A 14,382-nucleotide genomic window follows, 5' to 3' on the forward strand; every position below is an offset into this window, starting at 1 on the left:
CGCACTGAGGGATCAGCCCAGGGACAATTCCAGGTCATGTCCAGCCCCTGATGCCCCAACAGTCCCAATCCTTCACCTCGGGGCTCCTCCCATCCCTATGCAAGTTGAGCATTGTCCTGGATGTTGTTTGTTCTGTTGGAGCTAAAATCTCCCTGCTCCCTGGGGATTCCGGTGCTAATCCAGCCTCAGAAATGATGGGAATTGGCTCTGTTTGGTGTCCTTGGAGCAGGAAAACCCTCCTGGAGTGCTGCACCCTCTGTGCCATCCCCCTGGTGTCACCAGGACACGCTCATATTTCCAGCCAGGTGTATTTATAACCTCATTAAAAGAGTGGAGAAAACATTTTCTCCTTAAAATCCCATCCCCGAGAGCTCATTATATTTTTGCTTTTGGAATTCTGTTGTCGCCTGAACCCTTAGGGAAAGCATCAGAGGCTGGAGCTGCGCGGGGATTGTTGACACTGAAGTCATTTGCTCTGTCCTTTTGTGTTGGAGCGTGTTAACAGCCTCCTGGCAGGGCTCGGATCCTCCCGAAATTCCATTGGAAATCGATGGCAGCTCCTCAGGGGGCTCCCAGGGCCACGCTCTCTCCGTCGTGGGAACAAGGAGGGAACATTTGCTTCCTTCCAGCAGCTGGAAATGCTGCTTGTTCCCAGTGCCGGGGCTGTTCTGCACATGCAGCACTGCAGATGCAGAATAAATCTCTTTGAAAGGCTCGGAGAGGGGAAAATAGCTCACATGGAGCTGGGAATAACTTGATTCCTGTCCTTGCAGCTTGGTTACAGCCGTTGTGTGTCCACATTGGACACGTGAAGGGGTGGAGAGCAGGAGAGCTTGTTTTCCTTTCTGTAAGGTGCAAGAAACAGAGAAATTCATTGGATTTTTGAGGTTTATATCCCACACAAAGCATTTCAAAGCTGCCTTGATAGAGGAGCTGTGGCTGCTTCATCCCTGGAAGTGTTCCAGGCCAGGTTGGATGGAGTTTGGGGCACCCTGGCATAGCGGAAGGTGACCCTGCCCATGGTAGGGGTGGTGCTGGGTGGGCTTTAAGTGACTTCCTTCAAACCCAAACCCTTTGGGAATTCTGTGAATTTTTGAGAATAATTCTTATGAGGAGGATCTGAGGGAGCTGGGAAGGGGCTGGAGAATCCCTGAGGGAGCTGGGAAGGGGCTGGAGAATCCCTGAGGAGCTGGGAAGGGGCTGGAGAATCCCTGAGGGAGCTGGGAAGGGGCTGGAGAATCCCTGAGGAGCTGGGAAGGGGCTCAGCCTGGAGCAAAGGAGGCTCAGGGGCCCTTGTGGCTCTGCACAGCTCCTGCCAGGAGGGCACAGCCGGGGGGGTCGGGCTCTGCTCCAGGGAACAGGGACAGGAGCAGAGGGAACGGCCTCAGGCTGGGCCAGGGCAGCTCAGGGTGGGCACAGCAGGAATTTCCCCATGGAAAGGGGGCTCAGGCCTTGGCACTGCCCAGGGAGGGTTGCAGTGCCCATCCCTGCAGGTGTCCCCTGGAGGTGGCACTCAGAGCTTTGGGCTGGGGACAAGGTGGGCATTGGACACAGCTGGGACTCTGATCTTGGAGCTCTTTTCCAACCTCAGGGATTCTGTGAGGTTTAGATTGGATATCTGGGAAAATTTCTTCCCTAAAAGGGTTCCCCAGCCCTGGTACAGGTACAGGGTGGAGTCCCCATGCCTGGAGGGATTTAAATCCCTGTGGATGTGGCACCTGGGGACACGGGGCAGTGGTGGCCTTGGCACTCAGAGCTCTGGGCTGGGGACAAGGTGAGCATCGGGCACAACTTGGACTTGATGATCCTAAATTCTTTTCCAACCTCAGTGTTTGCATGGTTGAAAGCTTCTGCTGGGTCAAGGAGGGAAAACAGCTTGGAAAACAGGGGACTTCCACATTTAAGGATAACTCAGGAGCTGAATAACTCCCAGAGGAAAAATAACATGGAAAAAGCAGGACTTTCACATTTGGGGATAACTGAGGAGCTGAATAGCTCCAGCTCAGCGATGCGTCACCGCTGTCTCCGCTCTGCCCGCCGGGATGAAGCCGTTCCCATCCCTTCCCCAGATGTGTTTTATTCTTATCCCGCCTGCTCCCAACATCTGAAGACAAAGGCAGCTAATTAACAAATGAAATCAGCAAACTGCAGGCCCAGCAGCTGGGAGGAGATGATCCAGCAAATCCAGCCTGGATCCTGCCAAGCTGCTCCTCTTTGTGACTCTCCCGGAGCTCAGGGCAGGAGGGGATCGTGATCCCTGTTTCCCTCTCCCAGGCAGCTCCGTGCCTTTGGAATTCTGCACGAGGAGGATTTGAACAGCGTCTGCCATACTTCTGTGCTCCTCCACTCCACCACAATGATGCAATTCCCAGGGAGTTTGGATTAGCCCCGTTTTGATCAGCTTAGGTTGAGTTTTCCATTTGTTCAAGGGCTCAGGGATGTGTGAGGGGAATTCTTCCAATCCGGTGTTTAACGTGCCTGGCCCATCTGGGTTTTGGGGAGTGCTTGGTGCAATTCAGAGTTTAAAGACTGAGAAATTGAACCTGATGGTGGCACAAACCTCTGTGGGAAACATCTTTCCCTAATTATTTTCAGGTTGATTAAGAGATTTTAACCGCGTAGCAGCACCCATGACTTCAGCTTGATTTAAAGATTGATTAATCTGGTGACTCCTCATAATTTCATCAACCCGAATTGAAAATCTTGGGGATATTTTTTCCTTTTCTTGTAAAACAGTGAAGAGATTCATCTTGTTGAGATTCCCAATGTTAAATCTTTATAGGTTTGTTTTCATGTGGTATTTGAAATTATTGTGTCTGGAATGGTTTGGGATGGAAGAGACCTCAAATCCCATCCCATTCCACTCCTGCCATGGCAGGGACACCTCCCACTGTCCCAGGCTGCTCCAAGTCTCATCCAACCTGGCCTTGGGCACTTCCAGGGATCCAGGGGCTTCTCTGGGTGACCATTCCAAGCCCTTCCCTTTCCAAGCCCCTGGATATTCCCGTGCTGCTGGGAAAGAACCACCACCCCCAGCCACCCCCAGCTTTAAAAAGAGGGGTTTTAAATTCTGTTTAGAAAATTGAATATCAATTAGTCCCAATTCAATTGGAATTGAAGCCGGAATTCTGGAGAACTTCCATGAGCACCAGGATCAGGTGGCTTTAAACTATCTGGCTAAAGGCAGGGAATTTTGGAGTTTCCCTGCAATATCCCTGCAGAATCCTTCGTCCCAACATCATATTTTTCCTGCTTTTTCTCTTTTCCAGCCCTCACGTGGCCTGAGCAGAGCCCAGCCTTATGTAACCACCCAGTCACACATTCCCAACATTGGGAATGTTCAGGGAAATCTCCCAAAAATTGGGAGCATACTTCACTCTCCTGGTAGTGCTTCTGCTTTGGCTTTGCTGCAGCTGTCGGGATCTTTCCAGCACTGCTGTTGGAAAAAAAAAAATCCATCAGGTTCTGCAGTGGGAATTTTCCATTAATTGACCATTATGAAATGCTTTGGCAGAGGCTTTGCTGCAGTTCCATTCCCAACTTGGATTTCTTGGAGCTTTCCCGATATTCCTGCAGAAATCAATCCGTTGCCATAGTTCAGTGCTTGCTTGGAAGGGATTAGCTGGAGAGGGACTGGGGACAAGGGATGGAGGGACAGGAGCCAGGGAATGGCTCCCAGTGCCAGAGGGCAGGGATGGATGGGAGATTGGGAATTGGGAATTCCTGGCTGGGAGGGTGGGGAGGGGCTGGGACAGAATTCCCAGAGCAGCTGCAGCTGCACCTCGATCCCTGGAAGTGTCCCAAGCCAGGTTGGACAAGGCTTGGAGCCATCTGGGATACTGGAAGGTGTCCCTGCCCATGGAAGGGTCTGGATTGGGATGGGATTTGAGATCCCTTCCATCCCAAACCATTCCCTGTTTCCATGATCCAGCATGGACCTGTTCCAAGAGAGCAGACTGGACAAGCAGTTGATGACATCACAGCTCCTGGAATCATGGAGTGATTTGGAACCATTTATATAAAAATGACCTCTTGTCCCACCCCCTGCTCAAACCGGGGCCACCTTCAAGGTCAGATTCCTCGGGACTCTCTCCAGCCAAGCTTTGGATGTCTCCAACTATCCCATGGCCCCTCTGGACACTTTGCCAATTGCACAGGGAGTTTGTTTTCCTTATATCCAGGAGAAATTTCTCTTGGTGCAGCCTGGACCTCATGGTCCTTTCCTCTGCACCTCCAAGAAGAGCTTTTCACCTTCTCTAGAACTTTCTGGTAGCAAGCTGAAGACAGAAATTCCATCTGCTCTTCTTCCCGGCTTCTCTTTTGTCTTCGTCTTCTCCAGGAGTGTCTGGTTGGCTTTTGAAGGCGGAAATTGGATTTTCCCTTCATCCAACCATCTCCAGGTTGGCCAAACCCAGCTCCTTGTGGATCTGGATGGCCTCCAGTCACCTTGGTGGCATTCCCTGCATTGTTCCAGTTTATCCATGTCTGGGGCTGGACAGGGCGCTCAGGAATTTGTCTCACAGGGATGGTTTGGACGAGAAGGAATTTTCCCCTGGAAACAGCTCTGCTGCTCTTGCAGCCAGGGATGGACGTGGTTTCAGTCTTGGTATCAGTCCTGGTTCCAGGTTTTAAGGGATTTCCTCAGCCTTGTCTCGAGTAACTCCATGAAAATGAAGCTGAGCCCAGATTTGGCCCTCTCAGGTCTTTTATCCAAGGATTCACCTTCATCCGAGGGTCAGAGATTGGAGGAGCATCCCTGGACTCAGTGATGGAGCTCGTGGCTCCTTGTTTGCCATCCAGGGATGTGCTTTAATAGGGATAACCTGGGAATCAATGCGGGAAACGTTCTGTTCTCCATCACAGCTCAGGAGTTTGACCCTAAAAATTGCAGCAAGTTGATTTCCTCCTTTTTACTTTCAACCTCGTGAGGAGAAACCAGAATTTCTGAGCACTCTCAACCCTTTTCAAGCACTGCCGTGATTTCAAATAACCTTTTGAACAAAACTGAAATCTCATTAGGAAATGCCATCCTAATTTGGAGCAGCAGATCCACAATTTTCTTCTGTGATCTTAAATTAAGTGTTTTGGAAGGGGGGATGAAGGTAACATTTATTTAAAATCCGTGTCCCATTATGAGGTGTTATTGCTGGAATTGTTGGGAATTTTGGAAGAGTTTTTCTTTCCAATTAATCAAGAGACTCTCCAGCTTCAGTCTTCTTATGCAAATAGAAATGGAGCAGCTCAAGATGAATTCTTATCTTTAAGATGAATTTTTAGCATTTAGGCTTGGCTTTTTTTCTTGAAATTGCTTTCCAACGTGGAATTTTCATGTGTTCTAATCTACTTATTTTATTAACAGAGTTCTTCCTTAAGAATTCCATGGATTGTCAAGCTTTGGAAGAGGCTGCTCAGGGAAGGGGTGGAGTCAGCACCACTGGGAAAGTTCAGCCAGTTGTGGATGTGGCTCATGAGGCTGTGGTTTAGTGGTGAACGTGGTGGTGATTGATGGTTGGATTTGGTGATCTCAGGGGGCTTTTCCAACCTCAACAATTCCAGGATTCTCCACCTTTGCAGAGGGATCTGAGAGTGCCTTTTACTGGTTCCTCTTAGTCACGTGAAGATTTGAGAACCTCGTTCTCCATTTCACTGAAATTTGACCTCAAATGAACCAACATTTTGATAGTCACACCAGGTTTTGCAAAAATAGGGTTAAATTTGGGGATAAAGGAATAATTAACCCCTACCCAAAGGGTTTTAAGGAATTTTAAGGAACAAGAAGTGCTGAGAAGGTTGTGGAATGGCTGCAGCCAAGGCTGAGTTGCGCATGGAATGTTGTGTTCCTGTGTGCTTGGAGGGTGCACCTGGAATGCTGAGTCCAGGATTCCAGCACAAGAAAAACGTGGAATTGTTGGAGAGGAGATCACAGAGATACTCTGAGGGCTGGAGTCACTCTGGAGCCAGGCTGGGAGAGCTGGGAATGTTCCCCTGGAGAGGAGAAGGCTCCAGGGAGAGCTCAGAGCCCCTGGCAGGGCCTGAAGGGGCTCCAGGAGAGCTGGAGAGGGACTGGGGACAAGGGATGGAGGGACAGGAGCCAGGGAATGGCTCCCAGTGCCAGAGGGCAGGGATGGGTGGGAGATTGGGAATTGGGAATTCCTGGCTGGGCTGGAATTGCCAGAGCAGCTGTGGCTGCCCCTGGATCCCTGGCAGTGCCCAAGGCCAGGCTGGACATTGGGGCACCCTGGGACAGTGGGAGGTGTCCCTGCCATGGCAGGGGTGGGATGGGATGGACTTCAAGGTTCTTCCCACTGAAACTGTTGGTTACCAGGGATGGAAGGACAGGAGAAGGGGGAATAACTTCCCACTGGCAGAGAGCCAGGATTGGTGGGATAGTGGGAAGGAATTCCCAGCTGTGAGAGTGGTCATTTGGAAGCTGTGTGTTTCTAACCAGTACTTAGCAAAACCATCCCTTTCTTTCCTTGTTTTTCCTTGTTCCATTTCTTTCCTTCCTCAATAAAATTGTCCCTCCAGACAAAGCTCAGAAAAACCCCAGAAAACCCCCCAGAAACCAGGACTCTTTTTTTTTTTCCTGGTTGGATAAAGCTCAAATTAATTACTTTGGTATCCTCATATTCCAAGGGTTATTGTGTTTTTATTCCTTGTGGAAGCCAATTCCTCGTTGTGGGCATCTCATTTTCTTGGAGCTGCTGCAGTGGGAGTAATTATCTGATATCTGTATTTTAATCAAGAGAAATGTGTTCCAAAGCCCGGGATGAATTTACCTGCTGGAAGTTAAATGCCTGTAACTAAAAGCAGGGAATCTGCATTAAATTGCTGCCTTAAATTGCAGCTTTAAAAGCAAACAGCTGCGTGCACATGATCCACGGACTCCTGGATCCTGCCATTTGGATGCAAATCAGGCTGTCTATTTATTGCCAAAGCTTTATAATTTTGTGGAAAAGAGTTAGAAGAAACAAGGAGTAAAGCTGCGAACCAGACGAAACCGCGGTAATCATCGCACTATAATAGAAATATGATTGACATTTGCATGAGATTGGCTGTGTTGTTCTGCCTAAAAATGTGAGTTTTGAAGGAGATCCAGTTGGGGAGAAGGAAATAAATCCTAAACCTGACTTTTGCTGCAAAATTCCTGAAATCTGGGGCTTTTCGAGCTGTTTTGTCTCTGTTTTACCCTTGCCTAGTTATGAGGCGCCGCGGGAAATTCCCGGCGCCGCGCTGTCGCTGAGTCGCCTAAAGCCCGGCTTAAACTTGGTTTTTCCCTGCCTGTTTTTTCCCCAGATTTGGATGATCCCATAGTCACGGTCCACCAGAGCATCGGGGAAGCCAAGGAGCAGTTTTATTATGAGAAGACCGTGTTCCTCAGGTGCGTGGCCAACTCCAACCCGCCCGTGCGCTACAGCTGGCGCCGTGGCCAGGAGGTGCTGCTGCAGGGCTCCGACAAGGGGGTGGAGATCTACGAGCCCTTCTTTACCCAGGTAGGCCTGAAAAACGGGAATTTTTTTCTCCATCTTGAGGCTTTGTAACGGGATCTGCCCACTGGGTTTGTGGGGTGAGGATTGGGGATGGCCCCCAGATGATGATGCCTCACCCAAAGGTTCCTGGGTGTTGTTAATAGATTTGCTGGCATAAAATATATATAGATTTTTTGTAAAAATATTAATTATTAAATGATTGGGGAGTGATATCTACAGGAGGCCTTTTAAAGGGATTTTTATTGGATCCTGCAAGCCCAGACTTTTGATTTGATTCCTATTTCCTCATCCTTCCTGATCCAACTCAGTGATTCCACGCTCAGCCTTAGAAATCTCTTCATGTGGATTAAATTTTAGGAAAATTTTCTTTATGGAAGAGGTACAGGCTGCTCAGAAGAGGGGTGGAGTCTCCATCCCTGAAAGATGGAGATTTTTGTAAAAATATTAATTATTAAATGATGGGGGAGTGATATTTACATGAGGCCTTTTAAAGGGATTTTTATTGGATCCTGCAAGCCCAGACTTCTGATTTGATTCCTATTTCCTCATCCTTCCTGACCCAACTCAGTGATTCCACGCTCAGCCTTAGAAATCTCTTCATGTGGATTAAATTTTAGGAAAATTTTCTTTATGGAAGAGGTACAGGCTGCCCAGAAGAGGGGTGGAGTCTCCATCCCTGGAAGTGTTGAAAAACCAAGTGCGGATGTGGCACTTGAGGACATGGATTCATGGAGAACATGGTGCTGGTTAATGGTTGGAGTTAATGATCTTGGAGTTAATGATCAACCTTAAAAATTCCATGATTCCCGACTCTATGGGAGCTCCCCATGTTGGTTTTTGTACTCCTTTTTTTCTGCCTCTTTTATCTTGAAATATAAGGTTTCATTTCACAATTCCCCCACTTAAAAATGAGGCGTCAAAAAAGGAAATAAAACCTTTTCCAAAGTGTTCCTGCTCCCATTCCCAGCCCTGAAAGAATCCTGGCTCTGTCAGATAAGCTGAGATTAATTTATCATGTACAAATTTGCACCGAGGCAGGATGAGAAAAGGTGGCAAATCCCATTGTCTGTGGCCAAAAGTGTGGGATGGTGTTTGAAAAAAAAAAAAATAAAAAGAAAAGGGAAAAAAAGAGGGGAAAAATTGGTTTGGAAAATCTGAAGGAATAACAAGGAAAGACAGAGGTGAAAACTGCTTGGTAATTTGGTGTTCAGAGCAGAAAGCAACTGCGACTTTCATAAATAATTTTCAGTTAATGATTTGAGAGCACCTTCCTTTGTGGCTTTTTATTGTACTTGACAGCTTTATATTGCTCCAACAGCTCCGTGTTTTCTGGAGAAATGTGGAGCCCGGAACCTTGCAGAGATGGGAATTAAATCACAGAGCCAAGTCATTGGTGTCCTAAATGTAATGAGATTATTTTTAATTTAACGCGAATGGACTCAGTTTAGCAAATCTGGGGCTTTGCTTGGACTCAAGAGTAAACTGGAGTTTTGAAATGTTTTAATTAAAAAGGGAAAGTGGATTTTTTTATTTTGTGTTTCATAATGGAAATGCTGAGGATTGCCTTCCCTAAAATCTAAGGATTCATCTACTAAAATGTATGACATGAAATTAGATTCTTTTTTTCAGGTTATTAAGATCATCCTTCCTAAAATCTCGGCGTGGGTTTAATTAATGAATAAATCAGATCGTCCTGGTGATATTCCAATCTTATCCATAACCTTTCTCCAGTTATTGGAGGGCAGCTGGAATTAGCGTGGCCTGGATCCGTGCAGGCAAGATCTGCTCTGAGTTTATGAGAGGAAAAGATGTAATTAAAGGTTCAAGAGTCATCAACATCTTCTGCTTAATTAGTTCATTTCATGGTAGGGATGCAAATAGGGAGAGCTGGTGGGAAGAGGGACAGAGGGCATTTGGCTTCAGAGGATGAAGACTTGGGAATTTTGAGAGGGAATTCTTTTCTTGAGGGCTCTGAAGGTGGATTTAAATCTGGAAGTGAAATGGAATGGAAAGGAAAATAAAATTTCTCTTGTTTTTTACCCCCCAAAAGAGGTTTTATTATGATGCTTTTGTTATTCTGGTAAACACAGAATCCTGAAATGCTTTGGGTGGGAAGGGACCACAAAGCTCATCCCTTTCCAACCCAGGAATCCCAACGCTGTCCAGCCTGGCCTTGGGCACTGCCAGGGATCCAGGGGCAGCCACAGCTGCTCTGGCAATTCCAGCCCAGCCAGGAATTCCCAATTCCCAATCTCCCATCCATCCCTGCCCTCTGGCACTGGCAGCCATTCCCTGGCTCCTGTCCCTCCATGCCTTGTCCCCAGTCCCTCTCCAGCTCTCCTGGAGCCCCTTCAGGCCCTGCCAGGGGCTCTGAGCTCTCCCTGGAGCCTTCTCCTCCCCAGGGGAACACCCTCAGCATTCCCAGCCTGGATCCAGCCCTTGGAGCAGCTCCATGGATTCCTCTGGATCTCTCCAGCAGCTCCACGTCCTGCTCTGTCCCCAGAGCTGGGGCAGCTCTGCAGGTGAGGTCTCACCTGGGCGGGGCAGAGGAGCAGAACCACCCCCTCTCTTTCCCTTTTTGCCCAAATTCTGGGGTGATCCCAAAATCCATCAGCAATTGAATCATTGGAGACAGTTGGAGAACTGGGCCAATCCAAACGAATTCCTTAAATATGATCAGGTTTTTCCAGTCAATCAGGAAACATCAGCCACTTGTTCCAGCACCCGTGGGGAGACAAACGGAGCAAACCTGTCCATCCTCACCCACAAAATGTTGGGAAAATGAACTTCCCAAATCCCAAATCTCGATGGAGATTTTTTCCCTGAGAGTTCTCATTCTCCTCGTCACTCATTGGAATTGCTCAGCCTGAGCACGAGATTAAATTTGCTGTATTTACGATAATTATGCAATTAGACATAATTAGACTAATTATCCCAACCAGTGAGGAAAATGTGTACATTTTTTTATAAATATCTGTGAGCTAGGGACAGGATCCAGAATTCCATTGGGAGTTCAGTGCAAGTTCAACCTGGAGCTAAGGAGGGAATGCTGGGATGAAGCTGCCCTGAGCTTCCAGAACTCAGTGCCTTTGGCAGCCTGGATCAGGCCCTTCCCTATTCCAGAAAAACCTCCTAAAGTGGGAATTTGATCCTTAGGAGCAGCCTTTCCGTGGCTTAATTTTAATTCCATAATTTCCACGGGATTGTTTGTCCATAGAAGCCATTTAAATCCCAATATTCCCAAAATCTCTCCACAATTTCAAGGACTGTTTCTTTTCTTTCCTGCTCAGCTGTATCTTTTTGATGGATTTATTTTTTCCCAGTTCTGTACATTCATTTTCTCAATTTTCCTTATTTTTCCTAGACATTCCTGGGCACTTTATCCACATCCATGCGTTCCTAAGGTTGTGCCTTCCTAGGCCCTTCCCAATTCCAGAGAAACCTCCTAAAGCAGGAATTTGATCTTTAGGAGCAGCTTTTCCAAGGCTTAGCCTTGCAATGGGCTTCATTTTAATCCCATAATTTCCATGGAATTGTTTGTACAAAGAAACCACTTAAATCCCAATATTCCCAAAGTCTCTCCAAGATTTCAAGGACTGTTTCTTTTCTTCCTGCTCAGCTGTATTTTTTTTTTTATATGTATTTATTTTCTTCCCAGTTTTGTACATTTGTTTTCTCAAACTTTCATATTTTTTTCTAGACATTCCTGAGCAGTTTATCCACTGATATTGTTAAAAAAAATTCTGTGTCTTCCTAAGGCTGTGCCAGTATTAAAGTTGTTTAGATTTATTGGGACACTGGATAATGAACATTTCCCACATTTTTATTTTGGGGCTTTGCAGGGCGAATCTCCCATTTCCCATTTCCCTATTTTCTGCTTTCCATTTTTGAAGGAATTTGACATTCCATGTCCCTTTCAGCTCCCTGCTCCATCCCTGCTCCCTGGCTAAAAATAGAATCCATCAGCTCCTCGTTTTTAAAGGAAAACAGGAGAAATTTTGTACCTTGGGCTTTTTTCTTCATGGAAATTGTACCTTATCATAAATTATCCTGAAAATTTTGCAACTTGGGATTCAAGTCCATCAAACAATTTCCCTCTGGCTTTCCAGTGTTGATATTCCCTGTATCCTTTGGAAATCCTTTGTGGGAGGATCTGGAAGCCTTTAGGTAGAATCCCTGGAAAAGTTGTTTCCATTTTGTGGAATTTCTTGTGAATTTACTCCTTTTTTTTAGGGCCATCCCTTCTGGATCAGTCAGGTTGTGTCTTGTGTGTGGTATTTCCAGGGTCTTCTGTGGCTGGAAGGAAATGATGAATCTGACTCCATGTTCTTAGAAGGCTAATTTCATATTATATTATATTATATTATATTATATTATATTATATTATATTATATTATATTATATTATATTATATTATATTATATTATATTATATTATATTATATTATATTATATTATATTATATTATATTATATTATGCTATACTAAGACTATACTAAAGAATAGAGAGACGATACAGACAGAAGGTTTAACAAGATACTAAAGAAAAACTCATGACCTCGTCCAGAGTCTGACACAGCTGGACCATGATTGGTCATTAAGTCAAAACAATTCACCTGTTGGATTAACAATCTCCAAACCACATTCCAAAGCAGCAAAACGGGGAGAAGTAAACGAGATAATATCATTTTCCTTTTTCTCTGAGGCTTCTCAGCTTCCCAGGAGAAGAAAACCCATCGAAGGGATTTTTCCAGAAAATATGACAGCGACACTTGGGGATGTAACATCAGGGGTCAATCCCAAGAAACACACTTGGGAATGCTGGAGGAGGATGGAAATCCCAGATCCGTATCCATTTTTCCTCTGCCTCTGCCCCTTCCTGACATTCTCTCCTTCTTTTCCAGGGAGAAACCAAGATCCTGAAACTGAAGAATCTGCGACCTCAGGACTACGCCAACTACAGCTGCATCGCCTCGGTGCGGAATGTCTGCAGCATCCCGGATAAAATGGTGTCCTTCCGCCTCTCCAACAAAACCGGTGAGCCCCAGCAGCCCCCCCTGCCCTGGCTGCACTCAGCTCTGGAATTTGGGGCTCTTTCAGGGAATCCTGGAATGGTTTGGGTGGGAAGAACCTTGAGGTCCATCTCATTCCCACCCCTGCCATGGGCAGGGAGAGCTTCCATTATCCCAGGGTGATCCAAGCCCCAAGTCCAGCCTGGCCTTGGGCACTGCCAGGGATCCAGGGGCAGCCACAGCTGCTCTGGCAATTCCAGCCCAGCCCCTCACCTCCCTCCTAGCCAAGAATTCTTTCCTGATATCCCATCTAAATCTACCCTCTTCCAGCTTAAAGACATTCCCCCTTGTCCTGATCACTCCAGCCAGGAATTCCTTCCCAATATCCAACCCAAATCTCCCCTTTACCACCTAAAAGCCATTCCCTGTGTCCTGTCCCTCCATCCCTTGTCCCCAGTCCCTCTCCAGCTCTCCTGGAGCCCCTTCAGGCCCTGCCAGGGGCTCTGAGCTCTCCCTGGAGCTTCTCCTCTCCAGGGGAACATTCCCAGCTCTCCCAGCCTGGCCCCAGAGCAGAGGGGCTCCATGGAGCAGCTCCATCACCTCTGGAATCCCTCCAATAGTTCCTTGTCTTCCCTCTGCTGTTGAAACTTTGGAATGTTTATTCCACAAAATATTTCATGGGAAAACGCCAACCTTTCTCTACTCTGGCATTGATTTCAGGGATTGATTTGACCTTTTCTTACATCAACCTAAACATCAATTCCTTCATTGATTCCAACCAAAATGTTTCCTTTTGGATTTAATTGTTCCAAATGGGAATATCTGAGGGTTTATTGGATATTTCCAATGTGTTGAAATCCTTTTGTGGGAAGGTCTCTGAGCCTTTACGCAGAATCCATGGAAAAGTTGTTTCCATTTTGTGGAATTTGTTGTGAATTTATTCTGGTTTTCGGGCTCATCCCTTATGGATCAGTCAGTTGTGTCTCTCCCTCTCCTTGTAGCTGTAACACCAGGGGTCAATCCCAAGAAATGCTCTTGGGAATGCTGGGGGAGGATGGAAATCCCAGGTTTTACCTCTCCTAAAGGCTCCGTGTCCAGGATCAGCACAGGATGTGTCTGAAATGGTTTCTGAACCTCCCACCAAAGGGCCAAACTGACCTTGGATTTCTGACTAACCAGGAGCTTCAGGGGAATGTGCTTTGGAAAACAATTCCGCAGGAAGTGTTGGAATGTTTGGAGACCTCAGGTTATGTTAGGGTGGGTTAGCCTGAATAATTTGTGTCTGAAATCAGGGAGAAAATGAACACAAAATTAAAATGCCGAGCATGGCTGGGATCAACGAGGAATTTTATTTGTTCTTCCATATTTCCCATCATTCCCATCCTCAGGGCTTTATTCCAAGGAGTTGCCTCCAGCTTTTTTGGAATTGCTGATTGGACAGCAGGCCTGAGACTGCTGTCCACAGCCCTTGAAAGCAGCTCTACCAGGAATTATGATTTTCTCCAAAGATATCCAGGAAAATTTATTGAAAGGCCTTAATTCACACTCCCATTAATTTTTCCTGGGGGAAAAAAAAAATATCCTGAAGTGAGGTTTGGGCTTCATGAGGAGCTCTGGTTTCATGGCAGGAGAAGCCTTTCCATGGGAGGTGGAGTTGGGAATTGGGAGAAACTCCTGACCCTCATCCACCTTCATCCATGGCAAGAGATAAGTGGGAATTGATCCCACTCCCTTGGGATTGGGATTTTTTTCCTTGGAATAACTTTCCTGTTGGAGCCAGCACAGTCTCAGTTCATGCTGAGCCTCATCTTCAAAAAAATTGATGTTCCAGCACTTGGGGAGCAGCAAACTCTCATTTCCTGAGCCCAGGATGGGTGATCC

General features: G+C 46.6%; 1 protein-coding gene across 2 annotated transcripts in view; it reads left to right on the plus strand.

Moving 5' to 3' along the window:
• The window catches only part of MDGA2 (MAM domain containing glycosylphosphatidylinositol anchor 2), a 222,433-nt gene that overhangs the window by 93,881 nt on the left and 114,170 nt on the right, over positions 1 to 14,382 (plus strand). For both annotated transcript variants that reach the window (XM_030949844.1, XM_030949845.1), the window contains 2 exons: positions 7,297 to 7,493; positions 12,394 to 12,526. In XM_030949844.1, the coding sequence (XP_030805704.1) occupies positions 7,297 to 7,493; positions 12,394 to 12,526 (330 nt within the window). The remainder of the gene's footprint in view (positions 1 to 7,296; positions 7,494 to 12,393; positions 12,527 to 14,382) is intronic.

This window comes from Camarhynchus parvulus, chromosome 5 (genome assembly GCF_901933205.1).
Source record: "Camarhynchus parvulus chromosome 5, STF_HiC, whole genome shotgun sequence".
NCBI lineage: Eukaryota > Metazoa > Chordata > Aves > Passeriformes > Thraupidae > Camarhynchus > Camarhynchus parvulus.